General features: G+C 42.6%; 1 protein-coding gene across 8 annotated transcripts; it reads right to left on the bottom strand.

Moving 5' to 3' along the window:
- Positions 1-281: 281 nt before the first annotated feature.
- On the bottom strand, positions 282-19,280 carry LOC109890996 (GATA-binding factor 2-like). Of its 8 annotated transcripts, none has more exons than XM_020483224.2 (6): positions 19,157-19,280; positions 12,588-13,046; positions 11,065-11,637; positions 7,877-8,034; positions 5,138-5,263; positions 286-2,720 (listed from the first exon to the last, which is right to left on the bottom strand). In XM_020483224.2, the coding sequence occupies exons 2-6, from the start codon at positions 12,811-12,813 to the stop codon at positions 2,421-2,423; spliced, it is 1,383 nt and encodes a 460-aa protein (XP_020338813.1). In that variant the 5' UTR covers positions 12,814-13,046; positions 19,157-19,280; the 3' UTR covers positions 286-2,420. The 8 variants fall into 8 exon arrangements, with proteins under 8 accessions (XP_020338815.1, XP_031680855.1, XP_020338813.1 ...); XM_031824994.1 differs by having other exon boundaries at positions 7,877-8,022; XM_020483225.2 differs by lacking the exon at positions 19,157-19,280 and adding an exon at positions 13,348-13,556 and having other exon boundaries at positions 7,877-8,022.

The following is a 19,280-nucleotide window of genomic DNA, read 5'->3' as shown; positions in this document are numbered from 1 at the left end:
CCAGAGAGGGGCATTCTGGGAGAGGGACACGAGGAATCGAGATTGAAATAAGGAAGGAATAGCGTTTTTGTTCAATCGCTTTGGTGCTATTTTCACAAATATGTGGTTAATTTTCCAAACTCTTAGTACAAAACTCCAAACTGTTAATACTTGTAACGCAGCAAGTATTATATTCAAAACCATTTATTGTGCATTACTTTTGTTATGAGACATCTTTTACTGCACAGCCATTGATCCAAACAATAAGTTTACTGTAAAATAACATAAGAACATCGATTTAATCACCAAAACACACAACAACCAGTTAATTCAATAAAAAATATAGAAATAGAAAATGTTTAAAAAGTGTCCTTTGAATGCAATTTGCTACAGCACTGTACATTTCTGTACATTACACTGTTCACATTAGGCAATACTACCCACTAAAATGGACTGAACATCACATTTCCACTGAAGACATCTTTCACAATGTATTCAAACAAAATAAATGAAAGAAACGTAATGTTTGCGTCAAGCTTGTCTTGAGCATTTGGCTACGAGTTCTCATCGGGATCGGCGTAAATGTCCTCATTGTTCATGCACCTGGGGAGAAAGCCTGACATAGGTCTGGATTGAAATCCTTGCATGCCTCGTCTATGGGATGAAGGAGGGTGGTACGCTCATGGGGTTGGTAATCATACATCTTCCATCTATATTGAACCTGTGTATTGTATTTTACAGCATTGTTTGTACTTGTGTGTGGTAGTGGTCCTGTACATGGCTCAGTTCATAAGAGCATGGCCCTAGCAACACCAGAGTTGTGGACTGTTTTCGTGTTGGATAAAAGCGTCTTCTACGTAAATTGTATATCTCAAAGTATTGCAGTACTCTTTTTGCCAATACAATTTTTATGAAGCAGTGTGAAACAGGCAAACCAGTTTAAAAGCTGTAGGTTTACCAAATGGTTAAGTGATTATTCATTAAGAGCAGTCGGATTAAGTAATAGTCAAATGTGTTTTAACAAATGAGAAGACAATCATATCAAAGGTAATGGGAGCATTGCATTGTGAAGAGCAACTTACTTTATATGAACATGTATTTCAATGTGAAACATGTATTTCGAGATGTAACACAGTTTGGTGAAAAAGGGACCATGATTTTGTGTGTTGTACTTAGTCAATTGAAAATGTGCTTAGAGTTTTTAAACAACTGCCTTGTTTTGTACTAAGTGTTGTGAAAATGTACCCCATACTGTACTTGTGACAATTGCACCAAAGCGATAGAAAAAAACTGTAATATGAACCGAAAATGTGTATTTCTGTAGGACATGTGTACGCGTTAGTGTGTGACGTGGGAGCCCTGTGCTCACCCTGGGTTTGGAGCCTGCTGTCTGGGTCACACTGGTGCACCCTGGGGCGTGAGCTCCACAAAGAAGCCTTCTATAAACAGCAGCACATCACTCAGGGGAGGAGCTCAACAAAACCATTACTGCACTTTGGGGATCATAGAGTTGGCTTCATTACATCTGATATCACTTAGAAATACAGCAGGAATCAAAACCTCTTCACCAACACTGGAATTCACACTGACACTCCAATAGACACAGACGGCGAGAGACAGACAGAGACACCATACATTTCACATTTAAAGGACTCACTGACATTATTTAGTATTAAAACTTGATTTCCTTTATTTTGTGAGATGGACAAAATGATAAAAACGTACAGCTTAGGAACAATGTCTCGTCTAAGATAAGTCTGTGTTCTTTTCTTTACATAATAACAATGAAATTATAATCGTAACAATATCCTTGTGTTCTGAAGAAAGCAAAAAGAGTGAAAATAAATTATCATAACAACTAGTATAACATCAATTATAACAACAATAATAACAATTATTAACTTTATATAAACTTTCTGTTTGCTTGCTTCTTTTTTCCAATAAAGTCCAGGGGGACCAGGCGGGTGGTGTGTATTCCAGCATGTGAGGGGTGAGGGGTCAGTGGTGTGTGTGTGTGTATGCATGTGTGGGGAGGCTGGTTCAGAAAGTCTCTCATACCCACGGTGTCAACAGTCTGTCCACAACAGGAAGGGGGAGGAGGGGGGGGTTGGTATCATTACACTACAGAGGTTCAGGAGGGGAAAGCAGTGGTTCTCCTAATACCTCACATCTTTTCTCTCATAGGGTGGGAGGGGTACCAAAGTGACTCAGTAAAAAAAAAAGGCAACTTGAAGGGAGCAACTCAACACGCCCATGTTCCGCTTCACCTTCGCACACTCACGTTCTCTCTCCCTTCAGTCACGTCTCCTCTCCATCAATTCTCTAAATGAGGCCAGGCAAAACAATGTCCTACTGACAGTAAACCCAATGTACCCCTCTAGAGACAGAAGCATTGGTGGTGATGATATGGTGGAGGGGTGATGGAGGGGCTTCGGGAGGTTTCAGTGCTCAGCCCAGGCCGGCGACCGTCCGGAGTGATGGTGAGGATGGCCGAACGAAGGGTGGATGGGAGTGGGAGTGGGCAGCATGTGTCCGGAGTGGCTGAAGGGGGGAAGGTGGCCCATGTGGGTCATGTGTCCAGCCAGGCCAGGGCCACCGCCGAAGGGGGAGGACTTGTCATGCATGCATTTGGACAGCTCATCGTAGCCATCTCCGGAACGCCTGCCCCTCTTGGACTTGCTGGACATCTTGCGGTTGCGTGTCTGGATGCCCTCCTTCTTCATGGTCATTGGCCTGTTGACCTGTGGAGAGGCCAGGGAGGAGGGATGTTAGCTAAGGAGTAGTCAGACAGGCCTGGAGTGATATAGTTAAATAATATATATATATATATATATATACAGGCTTCATATTAATATGATGTGTTTTTTACCTGGGGGTGGCAGGTAGCCTAGTGGTTAGAGTGTTGGGTCAGTAACCAAAAGGATGCTGGATCAAATCCCTGAACTGACCAGGCAAAGTTTGGTCGTTCTACCCCTGAACAAGGGAGTTAACCCACTGTTTCCCAGTAGGATGTCATTGTAAGTAAGAATTTGTTCTTAACTAACCTGCCTAGTTAAATAAAGTTGTTTTTTTTAAACAGTGTTTCTTTTCTTTTTTTTACTGTTCATAAATTATTAGTCATTGGATATTTTCTTGCACTCTCAGTGATTTTATATTCAATTATGTCAAGTGTAATTTGTAATTTTAGATCATTTAGAAAAATCTAAACAACTATGATGGAAAACATGTTGCCTTCTTAATAAACATGAGGGGGAAAATCTGATGTGCCATAAATGTTGTGGAACAGGTTTAACAGGCATTGTATGATCAAGCCACAATAAATGGCATGAGCCTTTATGGCTATTGCATATAATTATCTCACTAAACATGAATACACAGGACTGGAAGCCATGCTGGATCTGAAAGGGCTACTCTCAGACAATTTTGCATCAATGTAACTGACGGTGTTACCCTGGCATCAATGTAACTGACGCGTTACCCTGGCATCGATGTAACTGACGCGTTACCCTGGCATCAATGTAACTGACGGCGTTACAATGTAACTGACCCTGGCATCAATGTAGCTGACGCGTTACCCTGGCATCAATGTAACTGACGCGTTACCCTGGCATCAATGTAACTGACGCGTTACCCTGGCATCAATGTAACTGACGCGTTACCCTGGCATCAATGTAACTGACGCGTTACCCTGGCATCAATGTAACTGACGCGTTACCCTGACATCAATGTAACTGACGCGTTACCCTGGCATCAATGTAACTGACGCGTTACCCTGGCATCAATGTAACTGACGCGTTACCCTGGCATCAATGTAACTGACACGTTACCCTGGCATCAATGTAACTGACGCGTTACCCTGGCATCGATGTAACTGACGCGTTACCCTGGCATCAATGTAACTGACGCGTTACCCTGGCATCGATGTAACTGACGGCGTTACCATGGCATCAATGTAACTGGCGGCGTTACCCTGGCATCAATGTAACTGACGCTGGCATCAATGTAACTGACGCTGGCATCAATGTAACTGATGCGTTATCCTGGCATCAATGTAACTGACGCGTTACCCTGGCATCAATGTAACTGATGCGTTATCCTGGCATCAATGTAACTGACGCGTTACACTGGCATCAATGTAACTGACAGCGTTACCATAACATAAATGTAACTTACACGTTACATGCTGACCAGACCGGACACGTCGCGTGCGCAAGCGTCGCTAAATAAATTTAGAAATCCATGTTATTCAATTATTGCACCCACACTGCTCGCTGCCAACGAGCGTCTGCGATGCCAAGGGCTAAAATAGAAGTCAGTTCTATTTGTGACACAGATCGTGCTGCAAGTCCTGCCTCTCCCATCTCCTCATTGGTTTATAGAAACAGGTACCCACGTGCCATCTCCTCATTGGTTATACTCACGTGGGTGATTGAAAGACAAACTGTTTTGCCGGTCGTAGTGGTAATACTATGAAAGTTTAGATGCCAATCACCATATAAGTTCAAAGATGAAAATGCCTGAAAGGAGGAGAGATGACTAGAAACAATTTGGTTTGCCGTTTTATGTGTGGATTAATTGGCGGAGTAGAGGAGCTTGTGCATTTCAGGTAAAATAACAACTCAATGTTTATATCCCAGGACAAATTAGCTAGCAACAGCAAACTAGCTAAATAGGACAAATTAGCTGGCAACAGCAAGCTAGCTAAATAGGACAAATGAGCTAGCAAGTGCAAGCTAACTATCTAAATTGCCATACATGTTTAATGCTTTTCGAACTGTCCACAAATTAATGTCATTGGTTCAGAGTTTGTTTTGCTATTTTAACCTGCATGTAGTGATCGCGTTTGGTTTGGGGGACAAAATAAATGTATGCACGATAGCGCACGCGCGCAGCCGGTTTGGGTTCCGTGTTACCCTGACATCAATGTAACTGACGCGTTACCCAGAATGACAGTCCCACCCTCCAGCCTCTCCTGGGAGTAACACCCACCATTGAAACAAAGATGGATTAATAAAAAGGGAAAAAAACGACCGCGGGTTCTGCTTCACAGGGAAAGCAGGCTTTGCATCTCTCGCCCCCGCTCCTAAATCGATACAAGCTGTCCGCCCACTTGACCAGCTCGCCCCGCAGTTTCTATGTAAGCGGTTAGGCTACTTACGTTGTGCAGTTTATAGTAGAGCCCGCAGGCGTTGCACACCGGGTCGCCATTGCCGTTACGCCTCCAAAGGGTGGTGGTGGTGGTCTGACAGTTAGCGCAGCAGGTGCCAGCTCGTCTCGAAGCGGACTGTGGTGGAGAAAAAGGCAGAACGTTAATAGGCTACATTATGAATAAAGCCATTCAAATGTTAGCTGATTTGACGATTGTATTAGCTTAGGCAATAGAGATCAACGAGGAAAGTGAACATGACATGAATACGATTATTGAAATTAACTACCATGGCCATGTAGGCGTAGCCTAAGGCATAGCCTAATATAGATTAGGCCTATACATTTCAAATGTTCATTTTTTTGCCGATAGGATATTTCTGCGTTTTAAACTTAAAACCTCTCGTTTTATAGCCTATTGTAATGTCCCACTCTCCGGGCTACTTTCACAAATAACTTCAAAGCCAGGCCAGCGCCAGTTAGACTCATGAAATTGCTTACAGGGAGTCACATCTGTATTTGTTTAATTGAATATATTCTGTGATTTATACAAGCTTAATTCAATTTTCCAATTTGTGCAATGCTACAAAAGCTGTTTCTCTGAAATGCGTTGTTTCTGTCTTGTACCAATTTCTGCTGTCATATTTCATTTAATAAAAAAATTAGATAGGGCACATTAATAATTTATGCCGTCTCTATGCATGATTCTCCCTTCCCTTGATCCAGAGAATCAAACGACCCGGACTATAGGCGTCTATAAGACCAGGACCCTGTCTGCCAGTGCGCTTTGTGTCCATTACAGATCTATTCTTCATACATAATAAGAAACATTTAGGCTCACAATACAATAACATAGCATGTAGGCCTATGTATTTATTTTTTATTAATTTAGGGTTTTATGACAGTGGTTCATGCAAAACATTCCGAATAAAAACTAGGATGGCGACGGACTGAATTAAAAAAATAAAAATAAAAAATAGAATAGAATAGTACTACAACAAAAACCACATCGCATTCCGGGGCATAAAGCATGTGTCAGTGCCAACGGTGCATGACCAACAAACAACAGACCAAGAACATAAATACATTTATTTTTCCAATCCCCACCACCATCCCGCCCCTCACGTTCTCTCTCTCTTCACACATAACTGGGTCCTATAGTGTTATGATAATCGCTTTACAGTATACTGTAAAAGTCTGGCCTGCCGGGTCCATACAAAATGCAGCGGTATTTGTTGAAGGCGGAAACACCCGGGAGCCTGGCTTCCTTATCGTGCCGGGGCAGATATCCGAATAGGAAACAACTGGATGACATTTGAACAGAACTCTGAAAACACTTGAGTTGAAAATGCAAAGCTGCGGCCACAGACCGACCAATGGAAAATGTAATGGACTTCTCATCGAGAGAACGAGTCAGAGGCGCGCTTATTTACACCAAGCTGCGCTAAAATGACTTATAGCCTACTTGTTCCACTAATGCTGACAATAACGCTAATACAGTCTGTTACAATATATTTCAAAAGGAGAGTTATAGAAATAAAAAACAACATTCGCAATGTTCTCCATCCCATTACATGTATCTCAATGGAAGATAACCTAGGCAAAGACAAACTCAGGCAACCATTGCATGTGCATGTGTTAAACAATTACGATATTTCAAATAGGCCACCGCGTGGGTTAGGCTACACTTGTAAATTATAACACGAATTTACATTTAACAACACGAGTGAATCGGGCTACAATTTGGTCCATTATTGCGTCTTTGGAACTGCATGACTGGATGACTGCATAACGAGTGTCCATTTAATTAGATAGTGAGGTATAAGCTATTGATTGAAATATTCCCATTAGGCCTATGTATAGTAGTAGTATGATTTAATTATGTCAGAACAAAACTATTCAGATCTAGCCTATACAGAAATGAGGTATGGCGGGTAAACCCCTACTGATCATTAACATGTTCAGATGGAAACAAGGTAGAAAGGTTCCTTATATAAATAAAGTAAAATATGGTTTAGCAAAATGTAAATATCGAATTTCAAGTTTATATCAATCTAAATCCATTGCATATTAATGCGAAAATGCTTGGAGCTACCCAAAAGTTAGCATTTGGAATGTGCCTTGACCTGAAATGATGTCACTTCTCACAACTTGAATATCTTAAATAGTACGAGATGGTAAGTAAGCCTATCCTATACAGTCAAAATGATGAATCCTAATTAGAGGTCTGAATATAAAATGAACAAATAAACCTTTTCAATATAATCAGGAACCATTATCATTTGGGAAAAATGTATTGTAATAATAACTTGTAAATTAAACATACAGTAATAATTCAGCCCACCTGAGACAAGGAAAATATATAGGCTTATGTGCATTAGAAATAACAAGGCTCAGAATAATCCTTGCTCTTAAATGCCTGTGCAGAAACACTGGACAAAGTATGTATGATGTGTGTGCACTGTTTTTCACTCACTTCAGGGTGGTGATAACCAAAGCAACATGGGCATTGGGATCAGTGACAGTATCAGCAGTATCAGCACTAATGATAGCAGTTCAACTGGCAATAGTAGCAGTATTGTAACAGACGGTGGAGGCAATCACCAGGGGGTGAGAGGGACAAACAATTCCAGGAAGATCATAGGGAAAATACAACTTTCCTGGAATTGTCCTGGCGGTATCTGCTTCGTGCTCTATTTTGGCCCCCGTTCTCAGATGTGGAAGGGTAGACGGGAGCGAGATGGGGACTCACCAGTCTGCGTTTGGGCTTGATGAGAGGTCTGTTCTGGCCGTTCATCTTGTGGTACAGGCCGCAGGCGTTGCACAGGTAGTGGCCCGTCCCGTCCCGCCGCCACAGCGGGGTGGAGGTGGCACCGCAGTTGACACACTCGCGCCCCTCTGAGCAGAATTCAAGTGGAGGGAAGACAAAGGGACATTTATATAATTAAAAAGTTCACACTCCAACAAAAGCTAAACAGTAATGGATTCACATTGAAGACAATAGCCGCCAGGAGGACACAGAGGAAATCATGAGCCTACTGGACACACTCTTCATTAGTAGTGTAATATGAAGTCGCCCCCCCCCCCCCCCCCCCCCCCCCCCCCCCCCCACACACACACACACACACACACACACTGGGAGGACAGTGTCTCAGTGTACATATCAGTGTGCAGGTGTACCAGCCAAAGACAATCCCATATGACTGTCATTTGTACAGTTTGGTTCAGGGCGAATCGCCATGGACACAGACACCTGTATGTAAAGTGATCCAGGGTAGGAAACACAGAGACAGCCAGGACGTGTCCAAAGGTGTCCAAACAGATGAATGTGAGACACCATCAAATTAGAGCTACATAATTCATGTGCTGTGGGCACACATGAGAGGAAACAGAAGAGTGTGGTGCTGGTGGTGGTATTAAATGTGGGCCTGACCACATTGTGGTCTCCAACAAATAGGTGCCCATATTATAGCTCTGTATCACTTTATACCAGCCCAGTTTCTATGTTTCCCTTTACTCATGACTTTTGAAATTATTTACAAAATCTTTTCATTGTTAGGTTTCTCTTTGTGTGCCTGGCAGCTACTGTGACCCATTTAGTGGTGACCCTCTTCTGGTGTGTTCAGGGTTCAAGTCTTTTCACCCACTTCTACATCTTCAGCTGCAGAATGGCAGTGGGTGTTGCCTGTCTCTCTCTCTCTCTCCTCTTACAGGTTGCACTGTGGTATAATGCACAGGCTCAGTCAAATGGGCCGTTGCTGAACCTCGACCAAAATGGCCTTGTTTAATTCATGTTTCCCTCTCCCTAGAGCATCGTGCCTTTATTCCTATTATAATGTCAGCAACACCCATAGTCCCACCTAAACCTGAGAAAGGGATCTGCTCTGGACAATGGCAACGCTCCTTTTGAAGTGTATTCTGAGTGTTTGACTCTCGCTCCCTGTTTTGTCAGTCCAGCAGAGGCACCAGTATCAATACAACATCGCCTTCCAGCTCCAGAATGACAAAATGTGTTGAATTGTTGTGTAATTTGGGAAGTTCCTTGGGGGGAGAACACTGAAATCCCCCTGGCTGAGAGTATAGTAGAGAGACTGAGGCCATTGCCATTCCAGGGAGGAGGTATGTAGGTGAGCGGATAGGGCTAGTTTAAGGTTATTTAAACAGGAAGCCACACTGTTGTGTAAGGTATGTGCTGACTGCTGAAATGTCATTGTGGCATTTCATACAACAATCAATCATGGCTCCATCAGACTTTGGGACTGATAAAGGAATGGCAGGCCTTATGTGAGTTACTGATTCTGGATCTGTAAGGGAAGATTCAAGTTCATGTGTATTTCTCTGTTGTGATAGTTACAATGCTCTTGCATAAAATAATCCCTTTAAAGGATTTGTGGATACCGTTTTAATTAAAATATTTGCATAACCAATCTACCATCCACAAATGATTGGACTACTGAGCATACATCAGACAATAACACTTTGATCTGTAGTGATAATCCAAATGAAGACAGTTGTTTGCTAATATCTCTATACACTAACAAACAGTTAGAGAGACTCCACATTCAAATAATTTTTGGACACCAGGCCCACAACATAATTAATTTTGAGTTAATTAGTCTGAGCAAATGTAATGATAAATGTCTCCCTATGAGCTCATGTGATGGCTTGATTAACTATGTAATTAACTATCTAATGTTTTTATACATTTATCTGAAGGTGATGTGCTCTTTTCGGAGAACCTAAACTGCTATAAGAGAAACGTTATTATTACAATATCATAACCTTATTATCAATTATTATTATTGTATTATGACTTTGTTGTCTTCGATATGGTCATTACTACTAGTGTTAATCATCCTTTCATCTCCCTGGGCTTGATTCTTTCTCACTATCTCAGCGCACTGGGCCAAGGCCATGCTTAAAAACACAAACAGCAGGGCTCTGTCGCCTGTGACAGCGCGTCACGACAGTGCTTTGTTAGTATTGGGGCGAGCAGTGGACGGTGGAGGTCGTGATTTGTTCACTCAAGGTATACAGGATATGGCAGGAGTCGCCAGAGCGTCGTGACTCCTGCATTTTTTAAGCTTCTGCCAAACAAGGGCATTGGTGGCATTTATTCTCAGCATCCAGCCAACCAGGCCCGATAAACATAAACACGACCACATAGAATATGGTTTCAAAATAATGATTAGGTTAGCATTCGTGCAATTTTGTAATAAAAAATAAACTTTATTTTAAAATCTGGATAGGCCTGTCAGACATGCTTATTATAGGCCTAGGTCACGTAACACTTTCAACAGACCTACTAATAAAAACGTTCACAATAAGTATTATTACATATTCTATTGAAATATTATTATATTCAGAACCCTCTTCATAATAATTCTGCCAACTAGCCTATAAGCCAAATGATTGAAAACGTTGAATTGCGTATTTTAATTTTGATGATTGTTTGACTAGGCTGTTATCTCCTTGCCTCGACTCAAACGTGTTTTAATCATGTTCAAACCTGAATATTTGCGTTTCAAATATTAGTCGTTTCAAGTTAAATGCTTAATCATTTCATTTAAGTGGATGGTGTTTACAAGTGGTGACGAATGCGACGGAACAGAGATAAGAGCCACTGGGACAGGTTTGGGAAGGAGAGACGCGCTGCAGGTAAAATAACCTGAAGTTATTACAGCAACTGTTCGACAGCGAACAGCACCACCCAATCTATTTCTTGAAGATTAAAGCATTCATAGCTCTATAAGTAATATACATTTAGAACAAGCTAAATGTTAATTCTTGTTTGGGCCCTGATAGAAATCCATGCACTTCCAAAGCGTTTTGATTGGTTTATATTGCCCTAACATTGACTCCCAATATTGATATACCTTAAAAGTACATAATTAGGCTATACCAGACTCTTTATGCGCAGAATAGATTTATGAAACTCACCTGAGCACGACCGGGCTTTGCTTTTACACTTCGGCGTAAAGCTGGATGAAGATCCACCCAGCAGGCTACCGGGGTGGAAGAGACTGCCGCCGTATTCGTGTGGTGTTGGGAGAGAGTATGGGTAGGTCGGGATGGGGTGGTGTGTTGCGGGAGTTTGGGCACTCATCGAAGCCAGGCTGTTACGGAGAGGACTGCAACCCTCCATTTTCATTCCCTCTGCCAGTGACACTTGGTATTTGATGGACTCCTTCTCGTCCATTCTTGTCGAGGTGGAGGTTGGAGAAGTAGGGCCGAGGTCCGGGGACACGTCTTTGGGAGGCGTAGGAGGGAAACTGTAGAGATGGTGCGGGCTGCAGTGGGACGCAGGGGTGAGGGAAGACACCGGAGCAGTGCTGGAGCTGCTACTGCAAGGGTAGCCGGAGCTAGCAGGATGCATTCCTGGCTTGCTGAAGTGACTGACCGCCCATGCGTTATGGTGGTGGGCAGCAGAGAGGGCCGCCTTCCCGCTGTCAAGCCACGGAATGCCGGGGCTGTGGATGAGGTGTGGCCGGCAAACCGGACTCCCAAGGCGAGCTGTAAATAAGAAATATTATGATTTTTTTTCTAATCGAAAGCGATGTGTCCAGTACTATCACACTGCGTAAAGTGCTGTCTCCTCACCTGTTGATGTCAATTCCAAACTATTTAAACTCGACATTGAGGTATATTTGTCTTAGTGTAAAAGTTATTAAAATAGCCTACAGGGCACCAACTTTAAAACCACGCCATTTTACAGTCCCCAGCGAAATCTAAAACAATAGTTAGGCTACTACAGCTCCGTACCATAGACTACTTGACAAAAATATTTACAGATGTTAATGTTTACGCTTGTTGCAACACAATCTCTTATTGTCGAAAGCATGTATGGGAGAAAACAATCCACGGAGAGAAAATGGGAGTGTAGAGGCCTCGACTAAACTGCTATTTGCAAATGGCCTGTTGGTCGCTCAGTTCCAGATCTCGGACTAAATAATGTTATTAGTAATTTTGCGTTTTGATTTTATATCCGGGAGTGCCCCTCTCTCTCTCTCTCTCTCTCTCTCTCTCTAGAAACCCCTGCTCCAACAGAGGGGTTAAATGACATACTTCCCTTTCCCCTCGCTGTCTCTTGCTAGAAATGCTCGTTTTATGATTCAATGCCGTACGCCAGAGACAGCCACGCGTATGGACATCTATGTGTTTACAATATTTCAATTGACATCATTTATGTTCTCACATATTGAATAAAATACCATATTTAGATTTGTTTTTAAATACAAGGTTCTGTATGGACGACTTTTTACTGGTAATGGGAAAATGTTATTGTGCATCAAACATCACACAACCAGTTATGGCAATAATATAGGCCTACCGTCGATTAGTTTTAAAGCAACAACCTGGGTGGTTGGATACATGTTGTCTTATTGCACCCTCTCACAATTACCTAAAGGCTATAAAGCAGACTTAATTAATACAGTTTAGTCACAGGGCTGAGCGCGTCTTACCATGTGCCTGGCTGTATGTAACCCTGGCCCGGGAGTTGGCATAGTAGGGGTTCCCCTGAGAGTCCAAGTGGTTTAAAAACACATCCACTTCGTCTGGGGGCAAAAGCGGCGCCATGGGCTCCATGTAGTTGTGGGCCAAGCTGTGGTGATGCGAGTCTGGATGCTGCCCATTCAACACGGCGTGATGATGCGCCATCCACCGAGATTGATCGGCTGCGACTTCCATACCTAAATCGTCGATAACTTTATCCAAGATATCACCGAAACGCCGTACTTTTTCTGAAAATATAAGTTATCTTTATGTGGTCCTTCTCCTGGATTAAGCACTTTTTACAGTCCCGAAATGTGGAGAAAAGGATGGACGTAGTGATGTCATACGGGTTTTCGGCACACTCTCCTTACAGGTTCTTTGCTTCAGAAATAGAATCCTTGATCCGTTTTATTGGCTCTTACTGACACCTGCAATGAAACACAACAACATTTTATAATTTAATACACAACCTGGTGTCACACTCTTTTGCAACACATCCTTCGGCGATGTATGCTAAATATACGAGATTGTTGTTTTCCCTATACGTTCAATCATCCCAGGAGCATTGTATAGCCAGCATACTGACGACCTTTTACAAACAGCTTTCACCACAAAACCGTCATTTTAAAAAACTACTTACAGTGCATTGCACCATTGCTGCAATGTTATACTCATAACACATGCATCCAATCTTACTCCATTGGAAAAAAATATTTCTTCTGAATTTACCTGTTGAAAGTTTGATCTATGACTACGATCAGCTGTTCAAACACACTTTAATCTCTGAAACGCCTGATCCGTGAGGTACCGGGGCGCACTTTCCTATTGAATTGTGGCAGTACACTGACGCGACTGGCGCCAGTAAATTCCATATCAAGCGAGTCGAGGCGGAGTCAAGGGCGAGCAGTGACCTCCTGTAGCCAATCACAGATCAGTATAGCTGCAATTGGCTCATGTATCCCAGCTCTTTCAGTTTCCATTCGAAACAGTAATGCCCCGGACCAAAAAACTAAAAGACATATCAATCAGCGGTGTAATTTCTCGGGGGACTTTTCTCTCTCGTGAAGCTCGCAGAATGAGCAATTTGCCCCTGATAATGTCTTCTTTTACCAACACTCAGAGACGGACAGCCCAGATGGAGGCAAATTGAAACTGTAAATTGTAAGCCTGACAATTTCTGTAACAGTCAACTAGGCCTACATTATCTGGCAAACGCAGTAGCCTGTAGGCTGTTGTCACTTAGCCTTGCATACCACCTTGAGATTGTTTAGCCTTTAGAAAACACAACATTATAATGCTAAGTTTGAATTCAAAGTGTATGCCAATGCTATTTTGTATAGGCTAGTTAAATGAAACCTACCAGATTAGATGTTCAACATGTTTAGTGGGCTAATTGAAATGCTATCAAACATCATAAAATAATTCAGCAGTCTTTTGGTTATTATTCTGTATTCAACAGTAAAGTGGTTGGTTTCCCCAATTTTGTTTTACAGCATAGGCCCTTGTGGAGAACGGCATCGGCAGTTTGGACATATTTTACAAAATTTTACAATTTTACAATGCCAATTATGTAAATTTCTTGTAGAACAACACCAATTGCAAGTGTGAATGATCACATGAACCTGCAATGTATATAAACCAAATTTTCAGTGCCTCTAGGATTAATAGGAGAGGATTCCTTTTATGACTTCGAAAGTGGGGCCATTGTTGTGAGCGCCTAATTGTCTTTAATTATTAGTCACGACATTCCTCTTGTGAAAACATTGGTTTTGCCTAAGATCTAGAGCAGTCAACACTTTCTGCATGTTAATGGCGCCTTTTTCTCACTTGGTGGTACAGACAGGGCGTCAGGCCCGCCTCACCTGTGTAAAACCAATTGGTGACCATTAGCAACACTTTGTTAATTATTGTTTACATTCACCTCATGGCTGAAACAAGAAGGCTTGTCCACCACAGGCATAAAGACAGAGTGTCGCCAATAACCTTTTATCAAGTGCGCCGGTATAACCAGCGCTTTTTCCTACAACCGCTCTACATTCCCAAATACCTGTCTACATACCCAAATACCTGTGATTTATTTCAAGCCAGGAATAGATTGGAAGGCCTCATAAGCAAAAGCTTATGAATAATAGGCTACCAACTGAACCTCCTAAAATGTAGTCTATAAACCAGCGCTTGTTATGAGGTTATTATAGGTTTAGCCTTCAAGTGGTATTTTATTATAATGTGATGAAATACTGTAGCCTACACACTTTTGCACAGGTATTCTATGGGCCTGTCTGTACCTGATCAAAATAATACGGGGAAAGAGCATCCAGGATAAAATCGCCAGTCGAGACGTACTGGCTTACCCTCTATAGTAAAAATGTGGCATTTCGTGCCATACATCACGATATTAAATATTAAAAAGAAAATGTTTGAATGTCTTTTTTAATAAAGAATGTGTGTGTGTGCGTGCGTGCGTGATTGACAGACAATAATTGGAGGGAGCTCGGGGCCCAGACTGGCCGCCTCTCTGACGCCCAGACTAGACGTCACATAAAAAAATCTCAGCGCATGGACTTCACAATTGTTCCAAAAAAGCCTCGAGATCAGTTACGACCAAGTTTTGTTTATTCTAATAGAAATACAGTGATGTTTTGGCCAAGCCTAAATAAAATAATTACATACTTAGACTACTATACTCAATCTGTGAAAAAAAGGATGCATGAATAGCTTAACGCAATGTTAGAACGAGGGAATTTGGACAGTTTGGGCTTTGATATGAGGATATTTGCAGGGTGTGTGTGTTTGTGTGCGTGCGTGCTTGCGCGCGAGCGAGAGTGTGTGTGGCTTGGCATTCAGTCATTGGCATCTGGTCAGGGGCCATGACATGATGAGCTCAGCACTCTGTGCTTGTCATCTTCTAAAATCAACAAATTAGTGTATGTGGGGTCATAACACACCCAAGGGTCTCCCTATGTAATCACCCAAATAACAGACATTCTCCTGAAATGAGAGCTGTAGCAGCTGAAAATGTCAGGTGTAGCGAGGACATCTGTCTTAATAAATAGGTTTCTTTGAAATCATTTGCAACTCTGTCAATTGTCATTCATTGAGCAGGTCAAGTTACATAGATTTCAAACAATGTTTTCTATGGCACTTTGGTCTAAAGTACAAAATAAATGTGAATTCCCTAAAGATATTTCAATGAAAAAAGTGCAGGACTGCACTGAAAAAATAATAAAAAGCATCAACACAAGAGATCTCTCTAAACTATGATGCATCAATTTAACAGCAATGCAACGACTACATGTTTTCAATGTAAAGCAAGAGGAATTCAAATCTTGTCTTGACCAAACCCTAATAGTGATCATAGCAGGTCATCTTTTTCCCTTACATCACCGCTGCTGTTTGTCTGTCTTTGGTTGTCTGTCCTCGGTGCTGTGCTCCTCTGTACCGCAGCCTGCTCTGTGCTGTGTGGCTGGGACTGGGTGGGTCAGGCCCAGCAAGCAGCCTCTCCATTGTTGTTTCGCATGTTTGCCAAATGGATTACTCAACGGGATTTACCCCTCTGTAATTTATACCTTCATTAATCCCATTTGTATCTGTGCTGGAACAAAGGATGGGATGATGGGTTTGTGTGTGTGTGTGTGTGTGTGTGTGTGGGGGGGGGGTGGGGGGGTCCTCGCTCAAGGACATAGCAGTATTGTCTCACAGGGGATGCTATCCTACTAGAGCGGTATAGCCCTTGGAGGTAAGCACATGAACCCTTCCTTGCTGCCTATGGCTGAGGAAAAACATTTATTCCCATAAGAAATGTTCATTGGCTATACATGGCAATGACAGGCATTGTTATGAATAAGAGGAAATGCGATGGTAGCAAAACCATGTCAATTCAGGATGCTTCTTTTCTTCTGCCGTAGGTTTGTAGGCCTATCTGTGCAGCGGTCAGCTTTAAAGACCTACTCCAGTCTAATTTTCACCCCATTTAACACCTGATTTACTTAACAAAAGGCACATCTCATGTTGAAGATATCCCTAATGACCATTGCTATGGTAAGGTGAATGACCGGACGGTTGTTACTTTTATTTATTTATTATTTAACCTTTATTTAACTAGGCAAGCCTTATTTACAATGACGGCCTACCAAAAGGCAAAAGACCTCCTGCGGGGACGGGGGCTGGGATTAAAAATATAAAAATAAAATATAGGACAAAACACATATCACAACAAGAGAGACAACACAACACTACATAAAGATAGACCTAAGACAACAACACAGCAAGGCAGCAACACATGACAACACAGCATGGTAGCTACACAACATGACAACAACACAACATGGTTATTAGTGAACCAGAGTCGGTGTACGAGCAACAGAGACCATTCCAATAATTAACAGGTGCTGCTATGAAATGAGCTTGGCTTTCTCTACCTGTTTGTTCCCCTTGCTTATGGTCAACATCCATCATTATTCAGAGGGGTGAGGGCGGGGGGGGGGGGGGGGGGGGGGGGGGGGGGGGGGGGGGGGGGGGGGGGGGGGGTGGGGGGTAGAGAAAGCACAGAGGGGTGGGGGAGGGGGGGGGGGGGGGGGGGGGTTAGAGAAAGCACGAGGGGGGGAGGGGGGTAGAGAAGCAGGGGTGGGGCGGGGGGGGGGGTAGAGAAAGCCACAGAGGGGTGAGGGAGGGGGGGGGGGGGGTGTAGAGAAACACAGAGGGGTGAGGAGGGGGGGGGGGTAAGAAAGCCACCCCAGAAGGGCGTGATGGCGAGGGAAGGGGGGAGAGGGGGTAGAGGAAAGCCACAGAGGGGGAGGGCGAAGGGAGGGGGGGGGGTAGAGAAAGCCACAGAGGGTAGGGGGGGGGGGGGGGGAGAAAGCCACAGAGGGGTTTGTGAAGATAAGCAGAGCTGGGGAGAGGAGAATGACACAAACCAGCTGAAGCATTATTGTCCTTTACTCATGGGTAATTACATCGAGCACAGGGCACTGGGGGCTATAGAGTAGACAGAAGCAGACAGCACCCAGCACACAGCCCATCCTAGTGGAAGTGCAAACCCAGAATAGGGTTGTGAAAGCAATGCATTTTCACCCTCATATTAAACTAGATGCATTAACTGTTTTCTGAGTTGGTGAATCTGGCTACTGTATGTTCAAAGGAAATGTTCATAGTATAATGGCCCATTATTGGATGGACTTCTGTACATTTTGGCTCCATGGACCTCACTGGTAGCCTTGATATCCTTTGAGAGTGTATTTATATTAGGTCTAAGTGATCATCAGAAAAGGGACGCTTAACTGGTATGGCATGTGAGGTGACTGATAGGTAAGGGGCCACATGCAGAGTTTCGAGTGTAAGTGTCGTTTTTATTAGCTGATGACAGTCTCACGAGGGCAATAAATCTGCCTGCTCGAGACAACAGTCCCGCCCCTGTTTCTATTCGACCACTGAGACCATGACGTTATTGCCCTTTCTTGTGATGAAAGGGGGTTGGTTACTGGAGTCTTAATGCGTTTGAAAGCACAGGTGATTAGTGGATACATACATCGTCATCTTAATATGACGCTGATGTTAATCTCACACCCGTGATTGGTTAGCCTAGATCTGCACAATTCCATAACCCAAGGCCACAGCAATTGTCACGTTTAATTAAAGTTCAATTGTGATTAACTTTTTAATACTTCACGAACATCTAGTAAAAAACAGATCACATGAAGTCAGTTCATTCAACTGATTGGGCTACTCGTAATAACCATGTGTTAACACTGTTAAACCATGAAGAATTGAATCTGGACAAATGATAGCCTAATCGATGGTGCGGAAGGTATGTCTTTGGGAGGACCTTAGCTCTACCAGATGACTTCATGTTTAATGAATCACATTGTGTTGTATTCCTAGTTTATACAACCCAATAGTTACAAAGACAAGTAATAACGAATACTAAAAGGAGCTATAGCATACTGTTTCTCTGCATTCTATTTAGTCTGATAAAAAAAAATGATGTTATTGTTTTGCAAGCCAGAAAACCGTGGTGTTTGATAGTAGTAATTATAGATTTTACAGGGAAGTGCATGCAGTACATAAGCAGAAGATAATAGCAGAATTAGATTACATGCTGCGTAACGAATTCTTATAAACGAAAGACTATATGACATAAACACATGAGAAAATGTTTGCATAAAATGCAGTGAAATTGTAGTCTATTGTTATTATTATGATAGCTTATATGTTATCTTGTTCTTCCCACATTCTAACACGGCTACTCCGTGACGGTGCCACTCCAAGTGCGGTGCCAACCAGGGCTCTCTGTAGCCTATAATATGTGCAGTCAACGATGCATCATTATGAGGCAAGTATATTGTAAATTATATATAGGCAGATGGTTTAAAAAAAAGCTTTACGCTTGGATAGCCTACTCTCACATATTTAATTTCAGTTGATGGACAACTAGTCTTTAAATATGTACCCCAACCAGTAACACGATTGCAAGGAATTTACAGCATGTCGAAATAATTCCACTTACAACAATAGTAAATAGTAAATAATGAATATCTCTTACCAACAGACTGACTCGGTCCTGCTCTGTCTGGGAGAGGAGTAATGAGAGATTCAGTCCGGTAGCCTATAACCGGGTCTCGGTTTCGCCTGCCTGGCACTACGTAGTTCTCGCTGACGTTTCCCTT

Source organism: Oncorhynchus kisutch, linkage group LG5 (assembly GCF_002021735.2).
Source record: "Oncorhynchus kisutch isolate 150728-3 linkage group LG5, Okis_V2, whole genome shotgun sequence".
Classification (NCBI taxonomy): Eukaryota; Metazoa; Chordata; class Actinopteri; order Salmoniformes; family Salmonidae; genus Oncorhynchus; species Oncorhynchus kisutch.
This window is presented reverse-complemented; position numbering and strand designations above follow the sequence as displayed.

What these genes read in the sequence shown, in the direction of transcription:
- LOC109890996 (XM_020483224.2), bottom strand. Translation starts at nt 12,813, where the DNA reads ATGGAAGTCGCAGCCGATCAATCTCGGTGGATGGCGCATCATCACGCC. An exon ending in CAAAGCCCGGTCGTGCTCAG is followed by an intron (nt 8,035 to 11,064) that starts GTGAGTTTCATA and finishes TCCCTCCACTTG; the next exon opens with AATTCTGCTCAGAGGGGCGC. An exon ending in TCAAGCCCAAACGCAGACTG is followed by an intron (nt 5,264 to 7,876) that starts GTGAGTCCCCAT and finishes TCTCCACCACAG; the next exon opens with TCCGCTTCGAGACGAGCTGG.